Source organism: Notamacropus eugenii, chromosome 1, assembly GCF_028372415.1.
Source record: "Notamacropus eugenii isolate mMacEug1 chromosome 1, mMacEug1.pri_v2, whole genome shotgun sequence".
Taxonomy (NCBI): Eukaryota; Metazoa; Chordata; class Mammalia; order Diprotodontia; family Macropodidae; genus Notamacropus; species Notamacropus eugenii.
This window is the reverse complement of record NC_092872.1, coordinates 420,074,151-420,094,871: the sequence shown is the minus strand read 5'-3', so window position 1 is coordinate 420,094,871 and position 20,721 is coordinate 420,074,151. Positions and strand designations below refer to the sequence as shown.

At 44.7% G+C, this 20,721-nt stretch overlaps 1 protein-coding gene across 20 annotated transcripts in view; it reads right to left on the bottom strand.

Moving 5' to 3' along the window:
* Positions 1–5,069: 5,069 nt before the first annotated feature.
* The window catches only part of EPB41L1 (erythrocyte membrane protein band 4.1 like 1), a 99,964-nt gene continuing 84,312 nt past the window's right edge, over positions 5,070–20,721 (bottom strand). For 8 of the 20 annotated variants that reach the window (XM_072631396.1, XM_072631394.1, XM_072631410.1 and 5 more), the window contains 8 exons: positions 19,149–19,559; positions 15,769–15,873; positions 15,459–15,539; positions 13,355–13,441; positions 12,339–12,422; positions 11,309–11,389; positions 9,789–9,905; positions 5,070–6,032 (listed from right to left, as the gene is read on the bottom strand). In XM_072631396.1, coding sequence (XP_072487497.1) covers positions 6,024–6,032; positions 9,789–9,905; positions 11,309–11,389; positions 12,339–12,422; positions 13,355–13,441; positions 15,459–15,539; positions 15,769–15,873; positions 19,149–19,559 — 975 coding nt within the window. In that variant the 3' untranslated portion in view covers positions 5,070–6,023. The remainder of the gene's footprint in view (positions 6,033–9,788; positions 9,906–11,308; positions 11,390–12,338; positions 12,423–13,354; positions 13,442–15,458; positions 15,540–15,768; positions 15,874–19,148; positions 19,560–20,721) is intronic. The other 12 variants (XM_072631409.1, XM_072631404.1, XM_072631408.1 and 9 more) reach the window with 5 other exon arrangements.

Genomic DNA, 20,721 nt, shown 5'->3' with positions numbered 1-20,721 from the left:
TAAAAACCCCTTCCAGACTCATCTCCATTGAAAAATGCGTAGAAAAAATCCCATTCTTAGCAATATGGATTAACTAGCAAATAAGTTTTGAGCAAAGGATACTTCTAGTCTTGTTAAAACCATTGCCTTCCAGTCTCCCCCCCACCCCAAAAAGAAGTCCTCTCATTCTCATTCAGCATGATTACTATTATATATTGATTACAGGGGAGGAGATCCTTTCAATACCTGACAGGAATGGTGAAGGAACTTAGTGGTTATTGAGACAGTCTTGAAGTGGAATGTTAGCACAAATTATATTTTAACATATTATGACATTTTCTTTGATCAAGATTCTCATGTATGTTATCTTAAATTGTCTTGAAGTACAGAGATATCTGAAGGTATAATGGGACTACGCCATCTTGAACCTTTTCTTCTGAACCAGAACGTGCTTAGATTTAGAATGTTAAATTCTTAAAAATTGTTTCTGGCAGATTTGTGCTTAGAACAATCCGTTTTTCTTTGATACCTTTTAAGAATATAATTAATTCAATATGTCACTTACAAATCTATCCTGCTTGTCTGTGTTTCTTTCTGGTCATCCCTTATATTCAGTCTCTGTGTTAAAAATGTTTCACTGATCCTATTTTCTTTGGCATCCCTATTGATAACTTTTTCCTTCATCTCCCCTCACTGGAAAACAGAAAAAAAAATACCCTCATAACAAATTTCTGTAGTCAAGCAAAACAAATTCTTGCTTTAGCTGTGTATAAAAATGTGTATAAATACGTATCTATATGTTGAGTCCAATATCTATCAGGGGCTGGGTAGTACATTTCATTTATTGTTCAGTTGTTTTCAGTTGTGTCTGAGCCCATTTGGGGTTTTCTTGCAAACATACTATTTTTTTTTTGCCATTTCCTTCTCATTTGAAACATAAAGAAACTGAGGCAAACAGGGTTAAGTGACTTATCCAGGGTCACACAGCTACTAAGTGTCTGAAGTCACATCTGAACTCGAGTCTTCCTGACTTCCAGCCTCAGTGCTCTATCCATTGCACGATCCAGGGGCTCATATAGGTTTTAAGGGTTTCAAAAGTGCCTTGCAATTATTATCTCATTTTTATCTTCAAAACAACCCTTGAAGGTAGGTGCTAGTATTAATTCCCTTTGTAGGAAATTGAAACTGAAGGACATTAAATGACTTGGTCAGGGTCACACAGCAAGTATCTGAGGCTAAATTTTAACTTCAGCACTTGATCCAATCACTGTCCCAACAGAGTTGCCTCCAAATAGATTATTTAACAATTTTTAAAATTTTAATTTTAACCTTCTGCTCATTTTTAAAGTAATTTTTAAACCAAGAAACAAATGTCAATTTTGTTTGCAGAACTAAGTGCATAGTCCCCAATATTTATTCAACGAATGAATGAACCAAACCTGAATTTTAAAGAAGTTTACGTTGAATGAACTTTTTAAAATTAAAGTTTTAAAGTATATTTAATGTAGCATTTTCTATATTCCGCCTTGGTGATTTCCCAAGTTGCTGAAGCCTCACTCTTTTAAAGTTATTTTCAGTTATTATTAATTTATTATTCTATTTAATTTTTATTACTATTTTGCATAAACCTGGCATACAAATCACAGTCCCCTTAATGCCTCAGTAGCAGGTCTTGGTTAAGTTGCTGTCACTTGGTCCTGCTTCTGGGCATGAGGCACTTCTAGGTCACTGAGGCTAGACCCTCCCTAGGGAGAGCTGCCATAGCATAAGATTTCAGGAATCCAGGATCCCCTCTCTGCCATGAGGAAGCATTGTAACATTTTAGGCCTAGAGTTGGAAGAGAACTTCAAGGTCATCTAGTCCAATCCCTTCACTTAACAGATGATGAAAGGTTAAGTGACTTGCTTAGAACTGCATAGGTAGTGGAACAGTCATAATTTTTTTTGGCAAGGCAATTGAGGGTAAGTGACTTGCCCAAGGTCACATAGCTATTAAATGTCAACCATCTGAAGTCAGATTTGAACTCAAGTGCTCTATCCACTATATACCTAGCTGCCCCAATAGGGCCATAATTTAAACAGCCTTCCCCTTACACCATGCTGCAATGAAAAAGAAAAAAACAGCAAACAAAACCATTTGGACACCAAAATGTTTTCTTGTTTTTGTAATTTTTGATGGAAATCTTTTAAAAATGTATCACATGCCTTTCTAGACAGAGTACCATAAACAGAATTTAGCCTTTCCTTTTTGACTAGAGTTCATCATGGTCATCAATATGACTCAGGCTGCTTGGATCCACACTTATGGTATCAGATGTTGGGCTCTAAGAGGGTTTGTGTTTGCCTTCCAGAGTTTTTGCCTACCCCTCTGCAGCAGTTCATAGATGAATCACTTCTGGCAGTGCCTGACTGAAGCAGTCACTGAGGGTTGGAAAACCATAAAAAAACCTGGCTTTCTAAAATTATGTGCAAAATAAGAATAGGAATTCAGTGAGGTGTGTGTGTCTGTTCATCCCCTCCCTTCTCCCAACTCCAATCCCTCCACTGAGCATGAGCCTTACTTAGTTCACGGATTTTAGAGCAGAGGTGGGAAGCTTAGGGGCCTTTTGCCTCCTGCTCTGGTGCTTTGAATAAGGAGGCCTCCAGTTAAGTGAAATCCTGCTGATAATCTAACACTGGCTGCCAGTGTGTTTGAGGAGTTAGTTACACCTCACCAAAGGGGCTTCCAATCTCTCGCCAGGCTGTTAGAAATACTGTTTGTTGATTCAGATGCCTGCGCTGCTCGTACCCTTGGAGTCACAGACAGAGGCGGTGGGGCCACATCTGGTTCAGAATCAAACACATTTATTTCACTTTTATTGAGTACAAGAACAGAGAGCACACACGCATACAGCACGGAGCACTGGCGGGGAGGGGCTGGGGGGCACAAGGGAGCAGGGGTTAGCGAGGGAACAAGAAGGAGGCTGTCATAGTGGATTGGTCAAAGGTGCTTCTGAAAAAATAATTGATTTCTAGTGTCATTATTCATGCAATTGCAGGCCAGTCTTGGAATGTGCTTGCAGGATTGGGCATCTTTAACAGGCACTGACACTTCCTGCACCCTCAACCTGAAGGGATCCGGAGAAATAAAACAGAGGCTGCACAGAATCTTAGACATGGAGGAGTCTCAGAGGGTCACCAGGTCCAGCCCCTCCCTGCCTCTCAGTTTTCATGATGAGGACCTAAGGCTCGGAGATGAAGCAGGTCTTTGCCCAATGGGACACTGAGCTGGGGACAGAGTCAAGCGTGGGACTCGGTCTCCTGACCCTCGACTCCTCCCCTGCTTCTAAGACAGAGGAACAAAGAAATGGAGGGAGGGAGGTGGAGTGAGAGGCAGTCTATGTATAATGTTTTCCATGGAAGGGATGGGTGGCAAAGAGCCAATGGCTTTATTTTGCAGCTTCACTGCCTCTAAAAGACCTGCTCCCTCGGTTCCTACCTCTTTGAGGAAGAAAAAGGTGGGACTGTCCGGAGTTTTCCAGTGAATGGACACACCCTGTAACTTCCAGTGATCACATGCACCCTAGACCCCTCCAGAAATAGTATTTACTGAACACACACAGGAGGCAGAAGGCCTGTGGGAGGTAGCTTGGGCCAGGGAGATTTCTTGAGAATGGAGGTCTGGACCACAGACAAAGGGGTCTTTCACACTTCCTCTCAATAGAACCTAAGGACCCTTACAGCACTCTGATCTCATTTTACCTAGAGTGCCTGGGGACAGGGTAGGGGTACAGATCTGGCATCTAAAGTAAGCTAAGAAAGGAAGCACACCCAGCACCTCTTGGTTCTAGTTGGGATTGGGGGGAATCTACTCAAACTTGGGAAACTAAAGGAAAGTTGCCGTACTACTGCCCTATCTCTCACACTACCCCCTATCTGTCAGGGAGAATAAAGAAGGGTCCTGTTCAGGTCAGGGTTAAAACTTGATCACCTCTGAGATCTTTTCCGGCTCTGAGATTCTGTGAAGGTAGATAAATAGAATTTAAATGTGTTTGGGGAGTGGAGTGAGGGGAGATGTTTAAAGTGCAGTGGGGGCATTTCTCCCCTAATGCCCTACCCTGTGGCAGCCCACTTGGAGGGGATCACCCAGTCCTGGCCCTGACTCCGCAGAGCCCCAGCCAGCAGCCAAGGGAAAGTCGAAACACCAGATGTGGTGATGGGTATGACCCAGGAGGACTGAGGCTTTCCTCCAAAGGCTTTGTGGACCTCCATTGTTCCCTGGCTTCAAGTTGAGATGCAGAGAGAGGTGAGGGGACCAGAATCTCTTCCAGGAAACCAATGACCTGGGTTTCTTTTTATTCCCAGCATAAATAGGATTTAGAGCATGGAGGGTAAAGATTTAGTCCAACCTTCTCATTTTACAGATCAGAAAACTGAGGCCCAGAGTAGTTAAATAAATTGTCCAAGGTCACTGGGTCATATTTGGGTTTTGGGAATAAGAGTCTGAGATTGAACTTTAAAGTCCTCTATGATCCATGACAATTCTTGTCCTGAGTCTGGGTCGCCCCAGACCTTGCTGCTGCTCTGGCTCATCCTTTGGCACATGAAGAGGAGGGAGACAGGGCCAGGGCAAGCCCTACCAAGCTCTTAGAATCAGGGCCAATGGCCAGCCATGAATGTGGTCAGGGAGGAAAAGGCATGTGGCCATTAAAACGGAGTTCAGACCCCAGCCTATACCCTAGGGAAGGTGTCTGTAGTCCCAGGGTAGGTAAGCCCCAAGGTCTCCCTACTAGAATTCAGCTAGGCTTGTAGGGGGGTGGGGTGGGGGTGAGGACAGAGAATAGTGAGACCTTTTGACCCGCACATTCTGGACAATGGCTCTGCTGCCTTCTTGCCAAACCCCTCCCCTCCCCCCCAGGACCTGCCCCCTCACTACCCACCAACCCACCAAAGACGAACACCACACATTGTTTCACGACACCAATCCCTTCAGCCACTGAGACGGAACCTGCACACAGACTCTAGGCCTCTTGTGGGGGGATTTCAGTGTGATCTAAGAACCTCAGAATACATCAACCAAAGAATTATAATTTAAAAATTTCAGCATCATACTTACCAGCACTGTTCATTTTAATATTTTTCCCTGTTATATATAATATACATAACTTAAAAGCACATCTATGAATCCCCGTGATGGGCTGCACCATTATAGTGAGAAGCCACAGACACAGCATCCACTTTTCCTCTCTCCAGGTTTGTCTCTCCAGTATTCTTTGCTTCCAAGGATGAGTCGCCTACAATTCCCTAGGCAGCCCTGGGTGAAACACAGGAGGTGAGGGGGCAACAAGGAGAGGAGAGAGGAAGAGAGTAGAGCAATGGTGGTGAGAGAACACGTCGAGACTAGCAATGAGTTTGGGGAGGGAGAAGAGAGGGTACGGATACTAGGGAGCCCAGTTTCAGGCCCAGAAAGAAAGAACTTCCTTTTGTCAGTGGGGATCTTCTTTCCTTCATTCAAACATTTTTCTTGCTGGAGCTTCTATGACGCTTGCTTTGTTGCAAAGCATTTCCCCTGATACACAAGGGTGACGGATGTTGGAAAAGAAGGAGTGGATCACACACGGGAGATGGGATACGCAGAGCCTGCGGCTTGCTGTGCAGCTGCGATGTCACGAGGGGTCTGGCTTTTATTTCTGTATATCATGGTAGTATTTTTTTCTTCCTTTTCTTTTTTTCTTAAAAATTCCATCTTTTTTTTTTTTTTTGTCTGCGAAGGCGAACGTAGGTGGTTGGTTGGTTTGCTTTAGCCATTGGTTTGATTTCTTTCCCCCCAACTTCAGTAGCAGTGCAAGGCTGTGTTCTGTTTGCTGTGTGTGTGTGTATATATATATATGTATATACCTATATATATCTATACATATATATGCTCTTCCTTTGTAGTCTCTCAGCAGGGACGGAACATTGCAGCTGGGTTGTCTGTGTCTAGTCACGGAATCCAGTGTGAAGGCCCTCTCCTCAACTGCTCTTCAAGTTGGTTTGAATAGAGATGCCAACTTCTCTGCACAGGGGTCAAGATTCCTGGAAGTCCAGTGTGAGGGAAAAGAGAAGACAGAGATCAGAGGAGAAAAGAAAGAAAGAAAAAGAAAGAAAGAAAGAAAAGAGGGAAGGAAGGAAAGAAAGAGGGAAGGAAGGAAAGAAAGAAAGAGAGAAAGGGAGAAAGGAAGGAAGAAAGGAAGGAGAAAGAAAAAAAAGAAAAAATTAGTTAATGATTTCTGGCTTTTCGCTTGCCACCTTCCCAACTCAGGCCTTCTCCTTCCTGGCTGCGCAAAGAGGCCCAGGTGGCCTATATGCTCCATTTGTAACCGTTCTCCTGGGATCACAGAGAAGCATGTGATGCTTTCTCAGCCTTTTTTGTGTCATGGACCTCTTTGTTAGCCTGGTGAAGTTGATGAACCCCTTCCCAGAATCATGTTTCAGGGAAAGGGAAGATAATAAGCATGTCTATGGCATCTAGTATGTGCCAGGAACTAGTACTGAGTATTTTTACAAACATCATCTCATTTGATTCTCACAACCTACCTGAGAGATAAGTGCTATTATTTCCCCCATTTTTACAGCTGAGAAAACTGAGGCAAACAGAGGTTAAGTGACTTGACCAATGTCCCAAGTTAGTACATGTCTGAGGCTGGATTTGAATTCAGGTCTTCCTGACTCCAGGCCTGGTGCTCTATCCACTGTGCCATCAGTTGTTTTTAGATGCATAGAATAAAATACATAGGATTATGAAAGAAGCCAATTATATTGAAATACAATTATCCCAATACATATTTTTTTAAGTTCATGGATGTAAGGTGAAGACCCATGTTGTAGGGGAAAAAGAATTGAGTTAGGAGTCAGGAAGCCTAGTACTAGTGATTATGTGACCTGGTACAAATCCCTTTATCATTCTTGGCCTGTAAAATGAGGTCCCTCCCCTTCTAAATCCTCTGATCAAGAACCTAACCCTAAATCACCATGTGCCTTTGGGCAAGTCAATTTATTCGAGATACTTCAGAAGGTGCCTCATTTGTAAAAGTGGGGTAATTATACTTTTGCTACCTACTTTGTAGGATTATAGATCCCATGGGAAAGACCTCAAAGAGACCCTGGAGGAAACATTTAGTCCAACCTCTTCACACCACACATTAGGAAAACCAGTTCAGTGACTTGCCCATGAGCAATAAGCTTGGGAGGCAGGATTTGAACTCAGATTCTCTAACTCCACAGCAAGTGCTGCTGAGGAAGATGATTTGCTAACCTTCAGGCATTACAGAAATGTGAATTATATTATCAGTATAAACCACCGTTATCATCACCACCCCAAAATGTCAACTATATAATCAACTATAGGATTTGGAGCTGAAAGTGACCTCAGAGACTATCTGGTCCAATCCCTTGTAACAGTGAACAACTGAGACCTACATCACATCGGACTTGTCCAAGGAGAACACACACACACACATACACACACACACACACACACACACACACACACACACACACACACACACACACACACACACACACACGAAGAGGTGAGACTAAAAAAGGGCCTCCAGACTCCCATTCAAAGCTCTCACCACTGCCCCACCTTGCTCCTGGTGTATAGCTCCCCATTGTGATCAAAGGTTTATTTCATGTAGAACGTAGCATGAGAACATGGTATTCATGCTGTAGATGGTCACTATGCCCCATTCTGCTGCTGGTCAGGGGTGTGGGCATGGTAACACACTGCTCCAATGAGGGCAGAGAGTTGTCTGGCAACCAATCCCTCTGCCTTAATGTACCCAAAGGAAAAAAGTGTAGGAGCATCAGAGGTATTTTTGAAAGGCTTCAAATAATGAGTTTGGAGGAAACAGGTCACCAGCAGGAACTACACTCTCTTTGGTGCTCCCAGCAGTATCTGGAGTAGATTAGAGTCTGGGTAGGTACCTGTAAGGAAGAATGAAGGAAGGGAAGGAGCCAAGACCAGTTCTATCATCCAGAGATGGGAGGAGAAGAGAAAGCCTCCCTTTCTTCCAGCATTAGCACAACAAACTAGGATCATAGAATTTAGAACTAAGAAGGCTCTTAGAGATCACAGGAGCATAGATTTAAAACTGGAAGGGGAAATTAGAAGTGCTCTAGTTCAGCCATCTCATTTGACAGGTGAGGAACTAAGGCCAAGAGGAATCAAATGGCTTGTCCAGGGTTCTTCAGTAAATAAGTGTCAGAGGCAGGATTTGAAGGTAGCTTTTCCTTACTGCAAATCCAGTGTTCTATCCACTATTCCAGAGGTGTTAAATCCATATTAAAATTTAACTGGGAAGTAAAATTTAATGAAATAAATAGAAACATAATATATCATAATGTTAACTTGTGGTTAACTATTTGTTTGATAACACTAGGTCATCTGGTTCAACTCCCAGCCCCACCCCCATTTTATAGAGGAGGAAACAGACTTGGAAAAAATTAAGTGACTTGTCCAAAGTCACACAGGTATTAAGTAGCAAGCCCTGAGCAAGCCCTGAGTTCTCTGATGGCTACTGACCCAATATTCTTTCCACTGTCCTTTGATCCTTCTCTAAAAATGACATGATTCTGGCCTCCCTGCAACTTGTTCTGTCTAATTATGGAGAGTTATGAACAAACAAACAACATTCATCCCATGAGCTCTTTAGGTTGGGAGGTGATTCTTGGGGTGGGGTGGGGGACTGCCAGGGGCTGGGATAAAGAATAAAGAGAAGGAAGCTTCTGCTTCTGAAGGGCATTGCTGCCAGAAAGTGGGATCTGAAAGAGAAAGATGGCACAGCGTGGGGTGATAGCATGAAAGAATTAAAGAAGGTGGATGACAGAGACCAAGGAGGAGGAGAAGAAAAATGGGTTTGGATGCCAAAGAAAGAGCAGAGGCAGCTAGAAGCAGAAGCAACTGTCAAAGATCTACAGGTGGGAGCAGCAGGGGTGGGAGGATGCCAGAATGGGGAGCCTTGTTGGAAAGAACTTGTACACGTGTTTGTTGAGGGGGAGGGGAGCAGTGAATGGAACAGAAAAAGGGGATGTTAGATGGGGGTGATACAGCAGAAAAGATAGTGCAGAGATGAGAGAGGAATGACTGCAGACCTGGAAGGGACCTCAGAATCAGGACTCAGAGCTGGAGAAGACCTCAGAAGTCATCAAATCCAGTTCTCTCATTTTACAGATGAGGAAACTGAGGCATGGGACTTGCCTAGATGAATTAGTAGCAGAACTGGGACTGGAACTGAGGATACCTCATGGGCTAATCCTTCTTCTTTCTGTTTTTCTTTCTTCCTCTTTCCCTTCCCTTTCCTTTTTGTGTTTGAAAATGTATATTTAATTCTATAACTGTAAAGACTTTTCTACACAGTGCAACAAACATGTTGCTACCCAGACCAAGAAGCCTATCCAGGGAAAGAAAAACTTGAGTGAGACAGCAGGCAATTTCTCCAGAGCTGAAGTCATACATGCATCCCAGGATATGGGACACCTGTGAGCACCCCTAAATTGAGGAACAGTGGATAGAATGCTGGGCCAGAAGTTAGGAACATATCTCAAATCTAGACTCAGACACTTACTAGGTATATGACCTTGGGCAAATCACTTACCCCTGTTTGCCTCAGTTTCCTCATCTATAAAATGAGCTAGAGAAGGAAATGGCAAATCACTCCACTATCTCTGCCAAGAAAATCCCAAGTGGGGTCACAGAGAGTCAGACGCAACTGAACAACAACAAACCTGTGCATGAGTGATCGGGGACAGAGGAAGGGCCTCAGAGGGTCTCTAGATGGCATGCGTTACCTGTGGTTTCTTGTCCCTTTCTTCAGGGGATGGGTCTGTTTCTCTGTATACAACGGCTTTGGTTACCAGCATGTCTGGGTGTTGCAGTTTGGCCTCCTTGATGGCCAAAGCCAATGCCTGGGACATAAGGATAAGACACTGTGTGATACGAACGACCCCTAATTTGAACCCAGAGACCCACACCCCAGGATGCACAGGGGGAAGGGGAGGAGAGGAGAAGAGTAGATCCCTAAATGAACCCCATACACTGAAACCAGGGCTGAGATTTAGGGATTAGGGCACATGTCTTTGAGGTATAAGCCAGGTCACCAACCAAACCCAAAGACTTCATGGCCCACAGGGACTTTGCTATGCTGATTAGATTGGGAGCTACCTGAGGGTAGGGACCACCACATCCCCTCCCCTCAACTAGGCCAAAACTCAGCACAGGGCTATGCCCTGCAGGTACCCATTAAATGACAGTCCTGTATCTTATTGAATGTATGTCTTATTTCCCCAGGGGATCAAAGAGCTTTGGGAGAAAAAAACACTAGAGATGTGCTGGAGTCAACTTGAACTGGTTTTGGAAAACTGATTGTTAAAATTGTTTACACACCAGAAATTGACAAGTGCTACCAATCAGGGACTGGTTTATTATTTTGCTTAGTGTCTAGACTTGAAAAAGCAAAGGAGAAAATGTTAATAATGCGAACTAAACTTTAAAAGCATGTTGTGTACAACACCTCTCCTCCAAGAACTGGTTGTTAAACATTTACCAGCACACCTCTAGAAAGACTAAGGATTGTTAATACTTCTTAGTTTTGTCCACAGGACCTCAGCCTATTTCTGATTACCTAATGAGCTCCATATACAAAGATTGAATGAAGAGGAAAACTGCTTGGTGAGTTTTCCTCTTCATGATCTGATATTTGCTTTGCAGGAAACTAAGGGTACCTTGTGAATTCTTTTAGTGGGGGAAATGGCTTGGTATTTTTGTTCAGATTTTAGGTAAGTTACTTCCTGACACTGAAAAGTGATCTTAGGAACATTAATTTAGAACTAGAAAGCACAAGAGACACCTCTTTTTTATAGAGCAGGAAGTTAGCCCAGAGAGGGAAAAAAATTTATTTTATGTCACATATAAAGTCAGTAGAAAAGCTAAGATCTGAATGAATTCAGTTCACTGGCCTCCCTCTTAGGTCAGGGTTCTTTCTACTAAGCCATTTCAGTTTCGGAGTCATTGCTTCTGGGGATTTAGGGCCAGGTCACTGGATAAAGAGTGGGTACGAAGGGTCAGTAGAGGAAAAGGGGACTGATCAATACCACTAACACTGTCAGTCACAGTGGTAACAGGTCTGTGGTTGGTGAAAGGCAGATCTCAGCTTTGTACTGATGTTTCACCCTTCTGACTCCCTGCTCCCAAATCAGAAGTTAGAACATGGCCTTGTTTTCCCCAGTTCACTGCCCTCCTCTTCTCTAGCCTGACCAGATGTCCTGTGATTAAGGGGTAGTCAGGGTCCTAGGCAGAACAGAGAGCATACCTGGTCTTGATCTACATCTTCATCTCCTGTGATGATGATGCGTTTCTCTATCCTGGTCTCAGAAAATCCTCCTTTCACAGTCTGAAGGGAGACATGGAAAAAGTCAGAAATTGTCTTGTCCAATTGATACCTTCATTCACAGGTCAGAAGGTTAAGCTCCACACTGGGGAAGGTACTTAGCTAAAGCAAAAAAAGGAGCAAGTGGAAGAGATGAGATTTGAACCCAGGGATATTTCTAAATTTCAGTTTACTGGCACTGCCATGAGAAGTCTGTTCATGATCACCTCAAATCTATCTATGGTCTTGTGACTGAGTCCAAGTTTTATAGAACAAATCCTTTTATTAAGGATATTTGTTCTGTGAAGTTTGGATTCATCAAAGGGCTTCACTTGAGGACCTAGAGGGCCACATGTGGCCCCCAAGCCTTAGGTTCCCCACCCTTGGGCTAGGGGAATACTACCTCTGCCTGGCACAGGGGCATGAAAAGGGAGGGTGTTTGGGACCATAGAGTTGGGGTGATTATGGACAGACAGTGGTGCCTGCCTTCCATGGCCCTCTAGTCCTGTTTAGCCTAATCTAGTCTAGCACCTCCCATGTGGCCCTCTAGTCCCATCTAGCCCAATCTAGTCTAGCACCTCCCATTTCTAATTTTGCCCATAAAGAGCAGAGACTTGCCCAAGGTCATAAGAAGAGTGTGGGGCAGACCTTGGCCTAAACTGAGATCTTTAGTAGCCTTCCCCAGGAGTCCCAGGATCACAGATGTAGATGTAGAGATATAGATGTAAGTTTCCTTAGAGAACATCTAGACCAAGGTCCTCATTTTACAGATGAAGAATCCAGAGAGGTTAAGCAACTTGGCCAAGGTCACCCAGGGGGTATGTAGCAGAGCCAGGGTTCCAACCCAGGCCTTCGATTTCAAATCAAGAGTTCTTTCTACTGCATCACACTGTCTCAAGGCCCTTAGAGCAGTGCTCATAAAAAGCTTCTGTATGCCATAGATACCCTCTCCCATCTCCTAAATGGTACTCACTTTGGTAACATGGGTGGTAGTGGAAGTGGAAAGGGTCTCTGCCGTGGCCCCATAGGCACCAGCAAGGACATCTTTCCCGATGATCTGCAAGAAACACAAGCCCCATCCCATTCCCAGGCATTAGGTTGAGGAGGCATGCCCTCTCACAAAGATGCCTTCCCACAAGGGGACACCCTCTGGGACAAGCGATCTTTGCAATATGAGATTGGTGTTGTGGCACATACTTTAAGAATCACTGGTTTAAGTTTAAAAAGAAAAGAGAGAGCCCTGAGGCCTCTCTCTCCCCTACCACCCCCAGCCCAACCAGGAGGAATGATAAAGATAGAAGAATGAGATAGACAATGCCCTCTTCCCATTAGGACTTGATGAAAATCCCAGCATCCTAGAATCTTAGAAGAGGGAAGGCATCTTTAAGATCACGCACTGCAACACTTTATTTCAGGGGTCAGAAAACAGGTGCAGAAGTCACTTGACCTATTCAAGGGGTGAGACTAGAACCAAGGTCTCCTGGCTCCTAGTTTAGAACTTTTCAGAAACACGCCATGTATGGAGAGGTTCATGATGCTGTCTTGGACATGCCCCTGGAAGTATGAAGTCAGTGGCGGCCATGGTCTGGAAGGTTGTGCTTAAATCTGGGACCTAATTTCAGTGTAAAGTAGAACTGGAATAGTCAAAAGATCTGAGACCATGCCATAAGATAAACAGTTAACAGCACTGGGAAATGCTTAGTCTGGAAAAGAGACGACCAGTGGTGAGAAGAACCACTTCAAGTTTTTGAAAGTCCAACCAGAGGCGAAATTATATTTGTTTCACTCGGGCGTAGAGGCAATGGATGGAAATTATACAGAGGTATACATTCTGCCTTAATAGAAGGAAGAAATTCCTAATGAACAGGGAACTGGAAATGATTCCAACCCCAGGAGTGGCTCTAGTAACTGGAACTGGCAGTCAACTCCATTCCCCTAGGCTTTAGGCTTTTGGTGACCAAGGAACTGGATGGAGGATGGATCACTTACCGGAGAAAGGGAACGGATTTCTGTTGCCACTGTCTGTGGGCCTGGAATCATGGCTGCTGCTCCCTTCCCAGACCTCAGACTGTTCTCCTTGAGAAACAACAACAGTTAGATCTCAGAGTGGGCAGGTACCCAGGGCCCTCCTCCACAGGCACCCATACGCTTTAGCATAGGAACACTTCCACAGCCACAGAGTTTTTTATTAATTACTAATTAACAAATAATTAATGAATAGCCGTGGTAGTATTAAATCTCCAGGGTGCATGATACAGTCCCTCATTTATCATTCAACAAGAATTTATTAATCGCAAGTCACGTACCAAGCACTGTGCTATATGCTGGGGACAAAAGGAAGCCACATTCTACTGGAGGAACATTTAAGACTGACAAATCAAGGCAAAATATATACAAACTAAGTGGAAAGTAATTTGGAATAGAGATCTGAGTTCTAAGGTCCTGACTCTGTCACAAACTTATGAAGTGAACCTATTTGCTAGGTTATTTCTCTCTTCTGAATCGCCAGCTTCCCAGTCTATTAAATGAGAGGACTGGACTCAGTGAGTTCTGGGATTCCTTTTAGTTCTCTGAGTCTATGCTGGAGGGGACAGCAGCTATCTCTGACAGCCCCTCTTTCCAGGCAGGATTTCCCCTACAACGTCCCTAACAAGGGGTTGTCCAGCTTTAACCTGAACATTACTGGCAATGACGAGCTCACTACCTTCCAAAGTAGCCCATTCCATTGTAAAATAGTTCTGATTATTCAGAGAGTCAGTTTCCTTATATTGAACTATGGTCTCTTTCCCTTTAACTTCAATGCACTGAACCTTCTGGGGACTACTGGAACAAGAGCCAAATGGTTGGAGAGAAATGTGGGGAAGAAAATCGTTTGAACCTCTTTATGTTATAAAGGAATTAGGAACTCCAAATCAGGAATTAGGTTGAATTAAATTGACTTTCTTTTTCTCTGCAGTTTGTGTTTAAGAGAAAGTAGTAAATAACCAGAAAACAAGGAATTACTTTAAAAATTAAAAAGAAACACATTTTCCAAGGGATAAAAACCAGCCTTGATATAAGTTTGTGCCAATCACCTATAATTTCTCCATCTTCCTCTTCATTTCTGGATCATCGATGATCAAAATCGCTTATATACAAAGCCTGCTGGCCAGCCTCCCTACCACAAATCTCACCCCTGTCCAGTCTATTGTCCACCCAAATGTCAGTCATCTTCCTCAAGCTCAGATCTGACCATGTCACCCTTTACTCAATCAACTCCAGTGGTTCCCTATCCACCTCTAGGATTAAATACAAAATCTTGTGTTTGGCTTTTAATATCCTTCATAACCTGGCCCTCCTCCGAACTTCCCAAGCTTTTTATGCCTTACACCCTCCCACTCCAGCCCAGTTATGTATTCTGCAACCTTGTGACCCTGACCTCCTTGAACAAGACATCTCAGCTCCAAGTATTTTCACCGATTGTTTCCCATGCCCGAAATTCCCTCTCTTCTAGTCTCTGTTTCCTGGCTTCTTTCAAGTTCCAGCTAAACTCCCACTTTTTTACATGATCTTTTTTCTAATATCCCTTAATTCTAATGTCTTCACTTTGTAGATTACTTCAAGTAATGCTGTAATATAATTTGTTTGTACATAGTTGCTTGCCTATTGTCTCCCCCAATTAGTCTGGAGGCTCCTTCTTTGGATCCCCAGTGCTTAGCACAGAGCCTGACACATAGTAGGGACTTAATAAATGTTTGTCAACTGCCTGACTGAGCACAATGATAAGGATTCAAACAGATGTTCCTGGGTAAGCTTGAGTTGCTTAGAAAAAAGTAATCTATCAGAAGAGCCCAATCTCCAGGCATCTTGGCTCATCAGAGTATACCTGTTCCCTCTACCAATAAAGGGATCTTGGGATACCTGAAGCCCAGAGTCACACATCTGCCAAAGTTCAACCCATTTCAGAGACTCAGGGTTTGACCACGTGCCTTGTAATGTGAGGGGGACGTTGAGGAGAGGAACCTGAGAGGAACATGTCCATGTCCAGCACTGACTGTCACCTCCCCACTCCCATCCCCACTGGAGAGCACAGGACGGGGCTACATAAGCTTACCACGGTAGTGCAGGTGGTTTCCGTAGTGACAGAGTGGGAAGTTATCATCTCTTTCCCCACAGTTGTGCCCCCATCCACCTGCTGACAAGAGGGAAGTTTAGGGGATACTGTGAGCTGACTGGAAATACAGATATGAATACAGACTCGTGATGATATCACAGGAGGTCAAGAGCTGGGAAGGGAATCCACCATTTTCTCGGTTTTACTGGCACTGGGGCAAGCCAGTTTTACTGGCATTACTTGAGACGCCTCTTGAGAGACTTCCCAAGAGCAGGGGCCAGGATGGGGAACTGGAGGAAGGGTAAGTCACCTGAGCTGTTTCCATGGTACTGATTCTAGCCTGCAACACGGCTTCAGGTTCAATCTTCTTTCTGATGGCTATGCTGCTGACAGTCATTGTCTCGGTCTTCACAGGCTGGGGGGTAAAAGGGATGGGGGGCAACCTTCAGCAACTGACCCAGAATGGGGCAGCCCAGCCTGCCGGTGGCTGTGGGACATAGTCAGTGCTTCACTGGCCTCCAGGATGTGGCAGGTCTCCATGTGGTTGGAAAGCCAGCCCACCCTGGGAGACAACCCACTTGTTCAGCAGAGGGGGTGACTCCCTCATCCTCAGACAAAACATGAGTTTAAGAAGGAGGGAAGTCATCGTAGTTATGGCCTGGAGGGCACAAAGAGTCATGCTTGTCATAACACACTATGAATCCAAATGGGCCATACATAAAGGGGATGAGAGAAGGTTGATATAGCAGTAATAGCAAATAAAAACACATCACATTCACATCACGTTTTTTCATGCACAAGAACACACATAAAAGGATGCAAAGTGAACTAGAAAATGATGCATACAACGATATAAACAGGAAGCACAACAACAATACAATCCAAACAGGATGCTATGAAATCATCATGATCAAGCCTGGCCTTGAAGAGGAGATATGAGAATGTTACTTCCCACCCTTTTTTTGCAGATGTGGGGGTCTATGGGTGCAGAACACTGCATATAGCATCAGGCTTGCTTGATATGCTGATTAGTGTTCAGGTGTTCTTCCTAATGTCCTTTAAAAAAAATAAGGGATGACTCTCCAGAAAGAGGAAGAGGGAGGGATATAGTAGGAAATGTAGATAATATAAAAAGCAAGAGGTAGCAATTAAGTTTTTTTTCAAGTTTGTTTACCAGGCATTTCCTTTCCTATGGGAAAGAGTAGGCATTGTTTCCATTTAACTGATGTGGAAACTGAGGTTCAAAAAAGCTATGCCTGAGTCACATAGTTAAGAAGTGTTTAAGTCTGAACTTGAAACCAGGTCTCCTAACACCACACTGATTCCCAAAGGGCTTGGTGGGAAACAGGGCCCAGAGACAAAATTGTCCTCGGTGCTGCAGACTGCAGATCAGACTGTCTCAGAACTGAAAGTTCCAAGAAGTCCTTTGAGTCTGTGCTCTCATTCTAACTGTGGCCCAAGGAAGTGGTGAAGAACACAACTGGGTCCAAAGTCCTAGACCACAGCCTCAGCTCTGCTATCTACAACTTCTCTGGGCCTCAATCTTCTCTATAAAATGAAGAGTTTGGACTAGATTTCTAAATTTCTTTCCTGCTCTACAATCTATGATCCTGCCAGAGGATCACACAAAAGAGTGAATGGCAAGGCTGGGGCTAGAAACCAGCTCCTCTTGACATTTCTTACCCCCAACGCCCCATTCAGGGCTCTGTGCAATCTCCTACATTTCTTGTAAGATCATTCTAAATTGCTGAAAGCTCAGAAGGAGCTTGGAGATCATTTACTCCAGCTCTCCTCTTTGGGCAAATCCTGGGATCACAGAATAAGAGTTGCAAGGGACCTTAAATAATAATGATCATCATAATATTATATCTAGCATTTATGGAATGCTCTAAGTTTTTCAAAGTGCATTACCAATATTACCTCATTTTATTCTCACAATAACCCTGGGAGGCAGGTGCTATTATCATTCCTATTTTATAGATGAAACTGAGACTGACAGAGACTAAGTGACTTGCCCAGACTCACACAGCTGGAAAGCATCTGAGGCAACATTTGAACTCAGGTCTTCTTGATTCTAAGACCAATGTTCTATCCACTAGAGATCAACTTGTCCAACAATGGGGGGAAACTGAGGTCCCCAAAAGGAAAAGTATCTGTCCAAGGTCTCCCTGCCTAGTGCTTTTTCCCTAGCTCCAACCTGTCCTAAGTCTCCTCTGCATGTTATTAGCCAGGATACTCCTAAGCCCTAAAACTGCACCCCACCGCTAAATTCCCCCATCCCATGCTAAAGTTCTTTCCTTTCCAATGGAACATGCCTTCTACCAATGGGTTTAAATACCCAAGTCAGGGGGAGTGCTGAATAACCCCGGGAACCCAAGAAATCCAGGGGCTGGAGAGTCTCACTGGGTTTCTCAGTCACCTTTTCTAGGAAGCCTACCCTGACTAACCCTGCCCTCCACACACCTTGATTTGGCCTTCCTTTACTTCATTTGTACCGAGTCAAATCACTCTCAATTGCCTTAAAACCCTTCCCAGGCTGTTTCCTGGCTTATCTCCCCAGTAAGACCATAAGCACTTCCCCTATTACCCTTCAGAACCCAGTTTAATAATGAACTCACAGTAGCTACTCACCTGCACTAGCCAACAGAGAAATAATAACAGATCGTGCAACCCAGGAGAGAAAGCATCCTTCCCATCACCCCCACACCCAAATCATTTACCCTCCTATTTTTGAGTAGAAGTAATAGTATCTCATTCATTGATACCATGCTTTATGGTTAAAAAACACCTTATGCATGCTGTCCCCTTTAATCCTATGAACCATTCTATGACAGAGGCAGAGCAGGGGGGAGGGGGCCAGGGAGGCAGACCTCTGATTTCATAGGCAGGGAGAATTCTCTCCAACACAGATCAGCAACTCTTTGGTAACATAATCTTATAGAGCAGCCTGGAACACTGGCTCACAGCAAACATGTTCGAGAAAGAACTCAAAATCAGGTCTTCTTGACTCCAAAGCCAGCCTTCTCCCCATGATGCCCTGTTTCCTCTCCTTATTTTATAGAGGAAACAGAGACTCAGAAAAGTTAAATGATTTGCTCAAGGTCACATTGCTTCTAAGTGTCAGAGGTGGTCTGAACTCAGATCCTTCAATTCTAAGCCTATCTACTTTCATTTCCCCAGACCTTTATCCATGAGCTGAAAACAAAGTCCATTCTCCAGGAAGCCTCTCCCCAAGGCATGTTTTCTCCAACCCAAGGAACATGATTCTTGGACTTGGAATAAGAAGCAACCAGACTCTGAAACAGATGAGCCTACTGATGACCATCATGCCCAGCAGAGTAGAGCCTTGGTTAAGAAATCCTTAGACAATCCCACTTCCCATCCAGTCATGGTCAGACCTGTGTTGTCAAGACTGATGCAACAGGATGAAACAGTAGTGAGTTAGTGGGGCATTCTTGACAAGCCTTTAACTTAGCAGACATGCTAACACAAACCCATGCAGTGGAAGGGGCTGGATCACTCATGCAACACAAGACAATGCCCCAAGAGGAAGAAGAATCTCTGGGCTGTCCAGCCATCTCCACAGTGGTCCCAGGGCCCAGGGAACATGCAGTACCAAGACAAAAGTCATGGTGAGAGACAATGAGAGGACTCATGATGAACATGGATGCTTATGGCTCCCCACCATACCTCAAAGTGGGGCAGATCAGGGGCAAGGCAGATGTCTCGCTCTGGGGCTTCACTCGCTGCCTTAGACTCTTCCTCCTGGCTGGGGGTTGCCTTGTCAAGGTCCCGTGGGAACACTGGCCCCTCAGCCTCAGAGTCACTCCGATCTCGGTCAAGTTCAGGCAGACTACGGGAGAAGTCCTCAAAGGCAGTGCCATGGTAGTCGCCAATCACTGTGAAGTCCACCTCTGCCTCTAGGCTGGATGTGGAGCTGACAGTGATGCTGGAACACTTGCGTTCAATGGCTAGGTGGTTGTCCTTCAAGAAGACTGAGTCCCGCTCCTGGTCCTGGTCCTCATCTCCTGGGTCGCTCTCTGGGGCTTTGGGACGTGGGGGTTTGACTTTCTCTTCTGAGCCCTCCCTCAGCCCTGCTCTCTAAACACCAGGTGAAAGTCAAGGAACACAGAGGAGAGAAACAAAAATCAAGAGGGTGAATATCAGAGCACACGTGAATGTCCAAAACATGGAGACTGGCACAAGCCAAGGAAACCATAACCTTCCCAAGAGCTCCATGGAGAGGCTTCAAAGTCCTGCTCAGGCATCTAAGGCAGAAGCGAGTAAAAAGCAAACAGCCCAGCCTGTATGTTCACCCTGGATGAGAGATCCCATACAAGGTTTGGCTCTTGGAGCTCGCTAGAAGCAGCTTTGCGCAACGGACACAGAGGGCAGCTCAGATGCCAGGCCCTGACATGAAGTAAGTCCAGTCTTGCAAAACGGCAAAGGAGTCTGCAGGAAGGGAGGAGGAGAGGAGGCAAGGAGGCTGGAGCCAGCTCTGAATAACAGAGAGGAAGCAAATTTGACTTGTCAATTCCACTGGGCCCATCATGGAGCATGGGCCACTATTACCCACCATGCCCAAGCATACAATTTCTTTAATCTCCTCCTTCTCCTTGGGGCAGGAACCCATGTTTTCTACTTTAGGCATGAAGCAAAATGAAGCTGGGTACCTTCAGCTGAGAGCCACAAGGAGAATGAGGTGCATTGCCAAGCTCGACCCTCAGCCCCCTTGGAGGGTGGAGACCATGGGTCATCAGTGTAATTGACAAACATGGTAGGGAAACAGGCCCCTCTTGCCTATCATACATACCTCTCAACTGGCCCAACCCATTAGAGGCTAAAGTCCACACAGACAGTTCTACCTGTTTCAGAATTTCCTTCTATTCCACGTCTGCTTTTTGATAATAAAAATAGCAACAGAACATTTACGGTTTATTTGGTCTCGGACATTTGGAAGTTCCAAATTCAGCCCAAAGGAACAGTTTCTTCAGAGAATGAGGTTCTCAAGACCACCCTGTAAATGGGGTTGGATGGACCAACTGAGCCCCCATCTATGAAGTTTCTGCGAGGTTGAGAGGTATGAGAGATCTGATTCCAAGCTGGAGACAGGCAGACAGGAGTGGGGGAGCTGAGGCTAAAGCATGTACAGTTGTGGCCTAGTAAAAGGGGTGGGCGGGCAGCGTGAGGAAGGATGGCAGAGACCTGGGCAGCCTGAGGCCCAGCTGAAGGGTTCTTCTCCTTTGGAGCAACTTTAGCTGCT